This window comes from Ambystoma mexicanum, chromosome 13 (assembly GCF_040938575.1).
Source record: "Ambystoma mexicanum isolate Mex_15411 chromosome 13, UKY_AmexF1_1, whole genome shotgun sequence".
NCBI lineage: Eukaryota > Metazoa > Chordata > Amphibia > Caudata > Ambystomatidae > Ambystoma > Ambystoma mexicanum.
This window is the reverse complement of record NC_090938.1, coordinates 34,366,551-34,381,214: the sequence shown is the minus strand read 5'-3', so window position 1 is coordinate 34,381,214 and position 14,664 is coordinate 34,366,551. Positions and strand designations below refer to the sequence as shown.

Sequence of the window (14,664 nt, the reverse complement as noted above, 5' to 3'; positions counted from 1 at the left end):
GCCAGAAAGTAAAAACAAAGAATGCAAAACTATCAACATTAGCCCTAATAAAAGGTTCCAGTGGAAAGCATGAGAAAATATCAAAGAGCGCATTAAAACTGAGAAACTCCCATACTCGCAACACCCAAAGGCTATTCCTTAAATAACGTATTGTAAATACTGTGGCTTATAACACCTGAAATTGTTCTTTTCACTTCATTAAGATATTATCATGTGAAAGTCTGATTCTTCTTTTTGAGATTATATTTAATTTGTTTTCTTTATACTGTAGATATTGTACATGTTTAAGTCTAACTGTGGAACATCTATCCACTAATTTCCTCTTAAACTATCAACGTAGTCTACTTTTACACCTGCCTCATGCCCCCCCCCAATTCACCTCCCCAAAGCAACCAGTCTGAGGCAGTGCTTTTACAAACCTAAAAAAAATACACATATAAATTAGACACAATGGGCCTCATTACAAGTACTCCGGTCCGGAATTAACACTGCCGGTAAAACCATACCGGCACCGTTTCCATGTCCGCCCGATCATGACCCGCGGCCCCGGTAATAGCACCACCCTCAACCGCCACCGCGGAAATAGGGGTCCCGTTAAGTCCGTCTGCACGGAAACACCTCCTTTACTGTCAACACGAAACACCGGGCCTCATTACAACCTGCCAGTCCGTGACCGTGCAAAATCCGTGACGGCGGTAAAAACGTTTCCGTGTCCGCAAGGTTGTGGAAAAACCGCCCGATTACACGCTGTCGGTCGCGCGCACCACACAGACTCGGAAACGTTGTTACCGCCGTCACGGAAAACCCCACGGAAATGGAAATAACGCAGCCACAAGTGGCGCAAAACCCGTTTCCGCCTCCGCCGCCACGGACATGGAACCGGAAATACCATGATCGCCAAAACAGGAAACAGAGAGGCGGCCGTCGTATAAAAGCACAATCCATTGCCATCCAGAGCCAGCACAAGCACAATCCTAACTCTGAGAAGGCAAAAGGGACCACCAGCATGTCTGCCAGGATTCCTGCTCAGAGGCAGCGCAAACAGCGCTTCAGCGAGGCGGAGCTAACCGTCTTGGTGGAGCACATTGTGGACAATGCAGAGATGCTGTTCAGCGCCGACCAACGGCGTGCCACACAGCAGCGGAGGAAGGAGGTGTGGGCAGAAGCTGCACGCAAGTGCACCGCTGTGGGCGTGGCAGTGAGGCGCCTGAAGGACTGCCACAAGCGGTGGGACGACCTGAGGCTGAGGGTACGCAACCTCATTTCCACGCACCACCAACGCAGCAGTGGGACAGGCGGAGGACCCCCTTCCCCACTGAGGCTGCAAGCATGGGAGGAGCGTTGCAGCAGCGTCCTCCACCTAGAGGGAATCCATGGGATCGGGGAGGCTGAGGCAGGAGTGAGCCCACCTGCAGATGCCGGTAAGTGCCCAAACATGAATGCCACATGTAAATATGCAGTTGTGAGTACTGGGCCAAAGGACCCATGAACAACCCCCCCCCAGGCAGTGCATGTGTGGGCCAAAGGACCCATTAACAATCCCCCCCGCAGGCAGTGCATGTGTGGGCCAAAGGACCCATCATGATCCGTATGGCAACCAATATCACAGAATGCATACACCAGCAATCAGATGCATGTGACTAACACTATTCAATGTACAATTTTAATGACGCATGTGATGCACCCATCTGCCACCACAACAACACTAATTGCATGCCCTTTGTGTCCCCACCGCCGTTTCAAGTGACAGTGATACTGCACAACAGGCCAGCCAATCTGCACCGGCAAGTACACAAGCCACCGCCACCACACAGGAGGATGCTGCCGGCAGTTCTGCATCTCTGGCCACATTACCAGCCACTACAGATGTGCCGCCCACCACCACCACCGACGTCCCCACCGTCTCCACACTGCCTGAGTCTAGACAGGTGCCACGGGAACCTATCATGGCCACCCAACACAACACCGAGGGCAGCAGCACTGCAGAGGGGGCGGCCTGCAGTGATAACAGTGCCCCGCAAGAGCACTCGGAAACGGGGCCACAGGGGGAGATGCCCACATTTGAAGACCTGGGCTCCTTCCATGAGCTGGGGTTCAGCCCCACATCATTGGGGAGTCCCATGAGGTCGCCCACCCCATCCATGGCCGAACTGAATGCCCGCATGCAGCGGATGGAGGACCAGCAGGCTACCCTCACCCAGCTGGTGGAGAGGCAGCTAGAGGAATCCAGGCTGCAGAGGGAGAGCTACAGCACCTCAGTGCGTCGCCTGTCGAGGTCCATCGGACGCTTTGCGAGCACTATAGTGACCCTTGCACGCCATGTGCGGGAGGGCAACGACCACACCTCCAGGCTTGTAGAGGCCATGTTGGTTGGCTAACAGGCAAATCTGGCACGGATGCCCTCAATTCCTGATTCTGCGCAATCAAACACAACCACCCCATCCAGCTCCACTACTGCCAGTCCAAGGAGGCGCTCGAGTAGGCTAACGGGTGCCTCGGGCAAGGTTGCACAGGCACAGAAGCGCACACGGAAGTGATGGCATGTGTGTGGGGCAGTGCAGGACACATGTGGACTACAAGGGTGTGAGAGGGGTGGGCACGTTTGGGTGGTGGGGTAGGTAGTTTTGGGGGTTTGAACAATGGGTCCTGGGTGGGCACGTTTGGGTGGTGGGTGGCCCCGGGTGTACAGCTTCCCTAAGCAATGCACCTCCTTCCCTGTTGTTATTACATCAATACATCACCATTTCGAATCAAGACATACATGTGTGGACATTGATCATTTATTTTGCAGTGCAACTATTAATTCATTGTCGTCACCATGTTCGTGCATTTCTGTGAATGTGCTGTGACTCAAAAGTAAATGCGAATCAGGGCATCCCGTGCTCTCTGGCCATCATGTGGACCCCCAGGGGGAGGCGGTGCCATCCCATCCCCATCTCCATCCCCATCCCCATCTTCCTCATCTGCGTCTGGTGGCTTTGGGATGTTCCTGCGCAGGCATATATTGTGCAGCATGGCACATATGAGCGTGATTTTACCCGTCTTCACTGGGCTGTACAGCAGTGATCCGCCAGATCTGCTCAGACAGCGGAAACGGGCCTTCAGCAGTCCAAATGTCCTCTCAATCATTCCACGTGTGCGGATATATGCCCTATTGTATGCTTCTTCATGCCTGTTCCTTGGTCTCCGTACAGGTGTCATCATCCATGGCGTGAGTGCATATCCCGCATCCCCTACATGGGATGTAGATGGGGGAACATGTCAGTGTTTGTGGCATCATGTCCTCATCTGCTGCTGTGCATTCTTGTGTCATCATTCATTCATGCATATGTACCATGCAGTGCATGGAGGTATGTTTTGGGCATCACGATGTATGTCGCTAACTGGATATGGGCCTACAAATTAACTTGCATGTTTACTGTGCCCTGCGGGTGACATTTGATTGTGTGCATGTCACGGTGCAGTGCTGTCCACACATGGCAGAGTGACTCCACGGTACGGAAGTAGTAAATACACGTCGTCTCATTTACACGCCTCTCGTGCCTTTTGAGGCAGTGTTTCGACTGAGGGTGGTTGTCTGCAGTGGCACAAGGTTCATGGGACAGTGACGGGATTGGCTGTGCCAGCGTGTGCACGGGCACATTGTGGTGCCCTGTCATGTCTTCCTTCATGATGTTTGGCATCCGCTGTGTATTAGGTAGATGGAAGGGGGGTGATGCATGTGCGATCACAGCAGCACACTCACAATGCTCATTGGGCTGGACACACACACACCACTTCGACAGGGTTGTAGCATCGTCAGCTGTACTCACCCAATAGCCATGTGCTTTGTCCGGCATAGCGTTCCATGTACCGTGGCAACGTGGAATTCCGCAGTACCATTGAGTCATGTGATGAGCCTGGGAAACGTGCGCAGCAGTGTGTAATCAGTTGCATGGCATCACAAACCATCTGGACATTCAAAGAGTGATGCTGTTTCCTATTGCGGAACACCGCCTCAATTGCACGTGGTACTGTCAGCTCAACGTGGGTGCAGTCAACTGCGCCTATGCAATTTGGCATGCCTGCTATGGCATGGAAGGCCAACGTGGTGCCAATGACCTCAGGGAGGGTGCGGGGTAGGGCTATGTATTCCGACACATGGCGCAACAGGGCATCCAGTACCTGTACCAGGATTTTTGAGAAACAGGGTTGTGATATGCCGTGCAGCTCACCAACCGTGTGTTGATAGGGGCCAGTGCCAAGGAAATGCAGTACTGAGACAACCTTCAGGAGGGGGGGGGGGAGGGGTGGCGGTGGGGGTGTCAATTTGGCTGCTGATGTGTCCTCAATCATGGCGGTGATGTGCAGGATTGTTGCACGGTCCAGCCGGTATAGTGTGTGGATCTGTCCTGGGGTGAGGTTCCAGGGTGAGGCCCTGATGCGTGGTATTGGTGGCTAGCGGCGGGGTCGGGCTGGCTGGGCAATGCGGTTTGCCATAGCTGCAGGGTTGGCTGGTTGCCGCCTGCGCCTCCTCCGTCTACGCCTCCTCCTCTGCGCCATTACTGCCGCCATGTGCAGTGCTGCCTGTTGGTTGAGTAGGCCCAGTCCCAGTGCTACTAGACCTGCTGCCTGCATGGTTCTGTGTTGTGTTGGGCTGGGTGTGGCCCTTTTGTGGGCTCCCAGTGGCCTGCTAGGTCCAGCTGGGCTGATTTGGTGCACCTGTGCCCTGATTCAGTTCAGCAGGCAGTGTATAACGCCATGTTCGCGGTGGCGGCGGTTCCGCCACCGTGATCACGGTATTTACGCCATTTTTTTGCCAGTATTTCTGTGTACGCGCTAGTTGTGATGCTCACGGTGGGCCTCCAAGTACTCCAGTCCGGAATTAACACTGCCGGTAAAACCATACCGGCACCGTTTCCATGTCCGCCCAATCATAACCCGCGGCCCCGGTAATAGCACCACCCTCAACCGCCACCGCGGAAATAGGGGTCCCGTTAAGTCCGTATGCACGGAAACACCTCCGTTACCGTCAACACGAAACACTGTGAGCATCACAACTAGCGCAGACACGGAAATACTGGCAAAAAAATGGCGTAAATACCGTGATCACGGTGGCGGAACCGCCGCCACCGCGAACATGGCGTTATACACTGCCTGCTGAACTGAATCAGGGCACAGGTGCACCAAATCAGCCCAGCTGGACCTAGCAGGCCACTGGGAGCCCACAAAAGGGCCACACCCAGCCCAACACAAGACAGAACCATGCAGGCAGCAGGTCTAGTAGCACTGGGACTGGGCCTACTCAACCAACAGGCAGCACTGCACATGGCGGCAGTAATGGCACAGAGGAGGCGGCGTAGGCGGAGGAGGCGCAGGCGGCAACCAGCCAACCCTGCAGCTATGGCAAACCCCATTGCCCAGCCAGCCCGACCCCGCCGCCAGCCACCAATACCACGCATCAGGGCCTCACCCTGGAACCTCACCCCAGGACAGATCCACACACTTTACCGGCTGGACCGTGCAACAATCCTGCATATCACCGCCATGATTGAGGACAACATCAGCAGCCAAACTGACACCCCCACCGCCATCCCCCCCCCCTCCTGAAGGTTGTCTCAGTACTGCATTTCCTTGGCACTGGCACCTATCAACACACGGTTGGTGAGCTGCACAGCATATCACAACCCTGTTTCTCAAAAATCCTGGTACAGGTACTGGATGCCCTGTTGCGCCATGTGTCGGAACACATAGCCCTACCCCGCACCCTCCCCGAGGTCATTGCCACCAAGTTGGCCTTCCATGCCATAGCAGGCATGCCAAATTGCATAGGCGCAGTTGACTGCACCCACGTTGAGCTGACAGTACCACGTGCAATTGAGGCGGTGTTCCGCAATAGGAAACAGCATCACTCTTTGAATGTCCAGATGGTTTGTGATGCCATGCAACTGATTACACACTGCTGCGCACGTTTCCCAGGCTCATCACATGACTCAATGGTACTGCGGAATTCCACGTTGCCACGGTACATGGAACGCTATGCCGGACAAAGCCCATGGCTATTGGGTGAGTACAGCTGACGATGCTACAACCCTGTCGAAGTGGTGTGTGTGTGTCCAGCCCAATGAGCATTGTGAGTGTGCCGCTGTGATCGCACATGCATCACCCCCCTTCCATCTACCAAATACACAGCGGATGCCAAACATCATGAAGGAAGACATGACAGGGCACCACAATGTGCCCGTGCACACGCTGGCACAGCCAATCCCGTCACTGTCCCATGAACCTTGTGCCACTGCAGACACCCACCCTCAGTCGGAACACTGCCTCAAAAGGCACGAGAGGCGTGTAAATGAGACGACGTGTATTTACTACTTCCGTACAGTGGAGTCACTCTGCCATGTGTGGACAGCACTGCACCGTGGCATGCACACAATCAAATGTCACCCGCAGGGCACAGTAAACATGCAAGTTAATTTGTAGGCCCATATCCAGTTAGCGACATACATTGTGATGCCCAAAACATACCTCCATACACTGCATGGTCCATATGCATGAATGAATGATGACACAAGAATGCACAGCAGCAGATGAGGACATGATGCCACAAACACTGACATGTTCCCCCATCTACATCCCATGTAGGTGATGCGGGATATGCACTCACGCCATGGATGATGACAGCTGTACGGAGACCAAGGAACAGGCATGAAGAGGCATACAATAGGGCACATATCCGCACACGTGGAATGATTGAGAGGACATTTGGACTGCTGAAGGCCGGTTTCCGCTGTCTGAGCAGATCTGGCGGATCACTGCTGTACAGCCCAGTGAAGACGGGTAAAATCACGCTCGTATGTGCCATGCTGCACAATATATGCCTGCGCAGGAACATCCCAATGCCACCAGACGCAGATGAGGAAGATGGGGATGGGGATGGGGATGGAGATGGGGATGGGGATGGGATGGGATGGCACCGCCTCCCCCTGGGGGTCCACATGATGGCCAGAGAGCACGGGATGCCCTGATTCGCATTTACTTTTGAGTCACAGCACATTCACAGAAATGCACGAACATGGTGACGACAATGAATTAATAGTTGCACTGCAAAATAAATGATCAATGTCCACACATGTATGTCTTGATTCGAAATGGTGATGTATTGATGTAATAACAATAGGGAAGGAGGTGCATTGCTTAGGGAAGCTGTACACCCGGGGCCACCCACCACCCAAACGTGCCCACCCCCACCCAGGACCCATTGTTCAAACCCCCAAAACTACCTACCGCACCACCCAAACGTGCCCACCCCTCTCACACCCTTGTAGTCCACATGTGTCCTGCACTGCCCCACACACATGCCATCACTTCCGTGTGCGCTTCTGTGCCTGTGCAACCTTGCCCGAGGTACCCGTTAGCCTACTCGAGCGCCTCCTTGGACTGGCAGTAGTGGAGCTGGATGGGGTGGTTGTGTTTGATTGCGCAGAATCAGGAATTGAGGGCATCCGTGCCAGATTTGCCTGTTGGCCAACCAACATGGCCTCTACAAGCCTGGAGGTGTGGTCGTTGCCCTCCCGCACATGGCGTGCAAGGGTCACTATAGTGCTCGCAAAGCGTACGATGGACCTCGACAGGTGACGCACTGAGGCGCTGTAGCTATCCCTCTGCAGCCTGGATTCCTCTAGCTGCCACTCCACCAGCTGGGTGAGGGTAGCCTGCTGGTCCTCCATCCACTGCATGCGGGCATTCAGTTCGGCCATGGATGGGGTGGGCGACCTCATGGGACTCCCCAGTGATGTGGGGCTGAACCCCAGCTCATGGAAGGAGCCCAGGTCTTCAAATGTGGGCATCTCCCCCTGTGGCCCCGTTTCCGAGTGCTCTTGCGGGGCACTGTTATCACTGCAGGCCGCCCCCTCTGCAGTGCTGCTGCCCTCGGTGTTGGGTGGCCATGATAGGTTCCCGTGGCACCTGTCTAGACTCACGCAGTGTGGAGACGGTGGGGACGTCGGTGGTGGTGGTGGTGGTGGTGGGCGGCACATCTGTAGTGGCTGGTAATGTGGCCAGAGATGCAGAACTGCCGGCAGCATCCTCCTGTGTGGTGGCGGTGGCTTGTGTACTTGCCGGTGCAGATTGGCTGGCCTGTTGTGCAGTATCACTGTCACTTGAAACGGCTGTGGGGACACAAAGGGCATGCAATTAGTGTTGTGGTGGCAGATGGGTGCATCACATGCGTCATTAAGATTGTACATTGAATAGTGTTAGTCACATGCATCTGATTGCTGGTGTATGCATTCTGTGATATTGGTTGCCATACGGATCATGATGGGTCCTTTGGCCCACACATACACTGCCTGGGGGGGGGGTTGTTAATGGGTCCTTTGGCCCACACATGCACTGCCGGGGGGGGGGGGTTGTTCATGGGTCCTTTGGCCCAGTACTCACAACTGCATATTTACATGTGGCATTCATGTTTGGGCAACTTCGGCCCACACCTCCTTCCTCCGCTGCTGTGTGGCACGCCGTTGGTCGGCGCTGAACAGCATCTCTGCATTGTCCACAATGTGCTCCACCAAGACGGTTAGCTCCGCCTCGCTGAAGCGCTGTTTGCGCTGCCTCTGAGCAGGAATCCTGGCAGACATGCTGGTGGTCCCTTTTGCCTTCTCAGAGTTAGGATTGTGTGCTTGTGCTGGCTCTGGATGGCAATGGATTGTGCTTTTATATGATGGCCGCCTCTCCGTTTCCTGTTTTGGCGATCATGGTATTTCCGGTTCCGTGTCCGTGGCGGCGGAGGCGGAAACGGGTTTTGCGCCACTTGTGGCTGCGTTATTTCCATTTCCGTGGGGTTTTCCGTGATGGCGGTAACAACGTTTCCGAGTCCGTGTGGTGTGCGCCACCGACAGTGTGTAATCGGGCGGTTTTTCCGCAACCTTGCGGACACGGAAACGTTTTTACCGCCGTCACGGATTTTGCACAGTCGCGGACTGGCAGGTTGTAATGAGGCCCAATGTCATCAATAACACGTAGAGTCTACACAGGCTTGGGGTGTGTGCACAGGAATATCTTAGTTTGAGAGGGACTTGGATTCAGGGGCTGCACACACCTGGATGATGCGGGACAGTCATTATTGGCCTGGGACCATAAATGTTTAGGAGATGAACTCCAGGCAAAAAAGCCGTTGTTCATAAACCCCCACAGGAGAGACCAGTCCTGTTCAATAAGTAATCATGGCAGCCAGATGGAGAGGGGCATCCTTGCCACTCAAGATGGGGACTAAAAAAGGAAGAAGGACCCTTCTGTCAGCACTTACCAGAGGTCCTGGGTACTTCCCAGAATAGGAAAATAATGGAATGGTAATATGGTCATGGAGACGGTCCCATGGCTCTGAGGCGTCCATCCTTCCACCACCCAACTTTAATAAAGCGTGAGTGGTACTGATGATTGGTCACAACGTAGGCCACAAAGCAATGGTAGAGCTCAGTCCAGAAAGGCATGCTAGAGCCTGCCTTTAAACCCTTGAGAGTGCCATGAAGGCGCCTCAACCCCAAAGCAATGTAGAGGGAGACCGTACATTGATCACAGAGCCTGTGTCCTAAAGTCCTAGTAGAGTCCAGGTCTTAAGGCAACGATGATTGAGCCTGCTTGGGCATGTGTTCTTTGCTTTCTCTTCTGCGCGAATCGTCTTCTAACTGACCTTTTCATTGTCTTGTTGCAGGTATGCAGAATTAAGATTTAAGCAGTATATCAAGATGAAGCCGATGGTGACTTCACTGGAGATGCCCGAGTGACTGCACCGCCAGGACCACTGGGCAGAAGTGAAGGCCTGAACACTGCACCTTTAGGGTGCTCGTCTACAGCCCGTTCTACCAATGAGGAGCCGCTTCCCCGATGGCCACAAGGGCACCTAGACTGCATGGCGATATCTGTATCCCATCGCTCTCATCCCAGAACTCCAAATGGATACCTCTCCTATATTGATTCACCTCCTTCACTCTCCTACAGTGGGGAGGAGGAGTCTCTATACAGTGGGTAGGGGGAGTCTCTATCCCTCGCATCCAAGAGCTTCTTCTGTGTTGCACTGGAGGGGCTTCCTGCTATTCGCCTCCCCACAGAGCATGGAAAAGCCAACACACCAGGGGTCTCACCCACTCAAGACTTCCTTTATCCCAAACTGGGGGGTGGTGGGGTCAGGCACCCACTCCTCCCCCTTCCGTTTAACAGACGTCTATTCTATGCATGGGTGATGTCTACATCCCTTGGACCTACATTAAAAGAGAAGGAAAATGTCCCAGGAACTTTTCGCCCCACTTCTGCATGTGTGTTCTAGGACGCCACTCTCCTTCCTCACATAAACCACATGTTTGCTGATTGGAAAAGACTCTGGGCAGAACTGTCTTGGTCCTAAGACAATTGGATCCAATGGAATGGTACCAACAAGGACGTCCCATAGGTTCCTCCCTCAGGCTTCTCATCAGGTCACATGAACACAATTATAGATGCGGGTACATGCCTGCGTGTCTGTACACATGTAGTTGGATGCATCATTTTAGCGCAGTGAAATAGTATTTCAGGCCTTACAAAATCTTTAAAATCCCACTAGACCTGCAGGACGAGTTCTTAGTTTACATGCTTGACCTAAGAGAAATGCACTTGCCCCAAGGTGACTGGTGACAAAATATTTACAGCTGCTTTTTGTAAAATGGTGCGTGTCACCATAAGCACTCTTCATATTTAGTGCAATGCTGTCCATTTTGTAATTTATTTTATTGTGCATTTGGTTAAAAACAAAACCTTAAGCAACGCCGTCAAGAATGCATAGTGAAACTTGTATTTGCCATCTACTGCAAACAAAGTGTGTTTGCAGCAAATTAAAAATACGTTTCTAATATCCCCATACTCGCCAGCAAGGTCGAGTATCGTGCAAATGGTACTCACCCTTCATAAAAACTACTCGCCAATGCTAGTGGGCTAGTAGATTTTGCGAGCCCTGTATTTGACAGGAAAGCAACTAGGGGTAGACCTTACTAAGTTACGAAAGCTCACCTTGAAAGACGGGAAGGGGCTATACGGGAAGGGGCTATAATCAGTTTGGGGTTCATGCATCATTTTGAATAGGGTTGGGGGGCCTTGGCATTACAGGATCTTGTACTGCATGTTGAATCCTTCGCATCTCTCTAGCCTGAAGCTTAAAACGATCAACAGCAGTGAAAAATTCCAGGCAAAAGATTTGCTTGTATCAGTCAGTTAGTAAATACCTTCTGTGTTCATCAGTTTATAAAAAGTTAGCATTCCTGTATAGCTGCAGATATTGAAATAACAGAGGGCTATCCGACTCCTAGCTTAGCAAAGCGGTGTTACCGTAACAGAGGCTACAATCCGGAGCTACTTTTGACTCCAAGAAACCTGGTGCAATAGAGATACATCCAGGCAACATCCAGGCAACATCCAGGCAACATCCAGGCAACATTACACCAGTGCTGGACTTTCGGAATTAGCGTGAACATGCATCTTCATCACGTTTCCAAATGTGTTTTTTTAAACTGTGAAAAAATGATGCACTGTGATTAACAAGCTAACTTTTGTCCTTTTTGGAATGTGCAATATATGAGTCAGATGTCGATCATGGGCAGTACATTGAGCAAATAGAAATGCATTCACTGTATTTTTACGGTGCACCAATGTATGAATTGGGTTAAGAAAGGATCCCTTCATTCGGAACCTGTTGGAATTAACTCAAAAGCACAATGTGTCGTCAGTAACTCTCTTATTATATTTAATGAAAAATAGGGATGTACCTGAATCTCTGACAAACGTAGATTTCTTGTGCACTTTTATATATATCGATATGACCAGCTCTCGCTGGGTGATTGCCGATACAAGAAGCTAGTGTGAGCTCCCGCTTTTGCACTCTTTATCCGAAGGTATGTTTTGAAAGCATACGTAAGTGACAGAATCCCAGGATTAGTGAAAAGAGAACTTGTGTGAAAGATCAGAAATAATCATATTTTACAAATTCATGATCTGGCAATACCAGTGAGATATACAACAGAACTTCCTGTCTTGATTACTCTGGACTTGGTGCTCCTTTAGATTCCGTACCCTTAGCCAGATTTCTAATGGAGAGAGCGGAGATTACCTGTGGGAAGATCTGTGAATGTGTGCAGTTTCCAATACCGGATCAAGTATTGTCTGAATTACTCTCAGCGGAAAGCAATTTCTTGTGTAATGAAAGTTTGTTCAATGTGAAGATGGACATGATGAAAGTTAGGCTTAAGTCTTGTACCAAATGTACAACTTGCTCATGTAAGAATGCCGTTGGCAACAGGCATGTAATTTATTCAGATGTGTATATGGATCAGCTGTATTAACTTAATAAGAATGGAGTTTTGTGAACAATGAAATGTAAATGAAATATTAGCAATTTTTAAAAACAATTTAAATCTTACTTAGGGCATACTTGACGTGATAGAAATATTGCAAATATATTAATCAACCAATGGAATACAATTAAAGAAACTTACAAGAAATCATCCAGGCCCTCGTGTCTCGCCAAGATGAAGGAATTGCCTTCCTCTTCAGCACACCTCAGTCCTCTGTGCCTTGCCTCGGACCATCAATGCAGCACCCTGCCTTGTCAATGACAATTCTGTCACATCACAACACTGTTGATCTCAGGAAACTGGCTACAAATATAAGCTTGAAAACCATTCAAGAGCTACATAGTTGTACAGTTGCTACGACAACACCACCAACAGATCTGCAGGCAATCTCACAATTTCTGGAGGTCATATGGCAATATGACAACTGCAGAAGCCAAGCTCAACAGAGTACAACTATGGAATTGCAATAAAAAAGAAAACAGCTGCGAGACAAGCACGTCTCAGACTCTGCCCCTAGACTATGGAATAGTATCCTCATCAAAAGGAGACTAGCCCCTAGTGGACACAAATCAGATGAGGCCTCAAGAGGCCCCTGTTCATAAGATCCCACCATTAAACTCCAAATAGCTGCTGTCCTCATCTGATACTGCCCCTATAATTCCCTTGCCCTCTACTCTTATAAACAACGGCAAATCATCCCAAGGCAGCACCCGCTTGCTAAATATTGTACTACCAAGTCTACTCTATGCAAACAGCCCTCCATTGCTCCTCGAAGCTGTCAACATCACACTGGCGCTACGCTCACGTCACTGGTTACTGGTCAAGGAGAGGTTCAATTCAAAGCCCTCTCTCTGGCTTCACAAAACAATTCACCTTTACAAATATTTTTTTAAGGAATACATGTATCCCCTCTAGACCTACCAATGATGTGATCCTCCAATGCACAGCTGCTTCAACTACCCCAATTCTGAACAAGCGATGGAGTGGTAGATCCATCTCGGCACAGGCTGTATGTGTTTGGAATTCTTTCCAGCCAGCTCCATCTATCACCTGATCTTCTGAGCTTCCAACAAGAGCTCAAAATGTATCTCTTCTCTTGTTAATATCTTGTTGGTGTCATGGATAGGTTGCAGCTTCAGTGCCATGTTGACCTTTGGGGTTAATTATTGCACTTTAGAAATTCACTTAGCATAAATAAACTTTCTGAAATAAAGCCAAATTAAGCTAATCATTATGAATGAGAAGCTAGCAACTGAGGCTTGAATGGCCGACAACTCATCGAAGGGAAGAGCGCATGTCCACCTTTCATCATCGGTCTCTGGAAGAATCCATGGTTGCAATGGGGATCCCTGCACGTTTTCTCTGTCCATCGATGTAGGTACAACGATTAGGAGACCCTTTCCAAGCAACCAGGCATTGCTAGAGGCTTATATTGCACTTCAAAGAGGAATAAGAAATCTCAGCAAGACTACTCGCTGCACACTATGCATCAGTGTGCATCACTGCCTAAGGAAATGAGACAATTTAAGTAACTTTGGGTCTCACCCTAAGTTACTAGGGGAATCCAGACGTGGACCCCTTGCTCACTATTCTTAGAGAGGCACAGATCCACCCTACTGATGAGGTCCAACCAGACCGAAACACGTGTCTGGGGTTTCTGTTGGTACTCTTGTTCAGAGGAGAATTGCCTCGCATTTCGGTGCTGGACTGCCCCAGGGCAGGACAAAGACTGATATGTTTGGGATATTTCTTCTCTGTGAAAAGATAGTGAGCTAAAGACTCTGGGTAAGTCTCTCGTAACCAGGACTAATGTCTGGCAGAGAGACTCCCAGGACCCCCCTTGTTAAATCTGCATATTTAAGTAACTTTGGGTCTCACCCTAAGTTACTAGGGGAATCCAGACGTGGACCCCTTGCTCACTATTCTTAGAGAGGCACAGATCCACCCTACTGATGAGGTCCAACCAGACCGAAACACGTGTCTGGGGTTTCTGTTGGTACTCTTGTTCAGAGGAGAATTGCCTAGCATTTCGGTGCTGGACTGCCCCAGGGCAGGACAAAGACTGATATGTTTGGGATATTTCTTCTCTGTGAAAAGATAGTGAGCTAAAGACTCTGGGTAAGTCTCTCGTAACCAGGACTAATGTCTGGCAGAGAGACTCCCAGGACCCCCCTTGTTAAATCTGCATATTTAAGTAACTTTGGGTCTCACCCTAGGTTACTAGGGGAATCCAGACGTGGACCCCTTGCTCACTATTCTTAGAGAGGCACAGATCCACCCTACTGATGAGGTCCAACCAGACCGAAAC

The 14,664-nt window shown here is 50.7% G+C and overlaps 1 protein-coding gene across 1 annotated transcript in view; it reads left to right on the top strand.

Moving 5' to 3' along the window:
- The window catches only part of ETNK2 (ethanolamine kinase 2), a 174,411-nt gene extending 161,905 nt beyond the window's left edge, over positions 1 to 12,506 (top strand). The window contains exon 8 of the mRNA XM_069633105.1: positions 9,692 to 12,506. Coding sequence (XP_069489206.1) covers positions 9,692 to 9,764 — 73 coding nt within the window. The 3' untranslated portion in view covers positions 9,765 to 12,506. The remainder of the gene's footprint in view (positions 1 to 9,691) is intronic.
- The last annotated feature ends 2,158 nt before the right edge of the window (positions 12,507 to 14,664 follow it).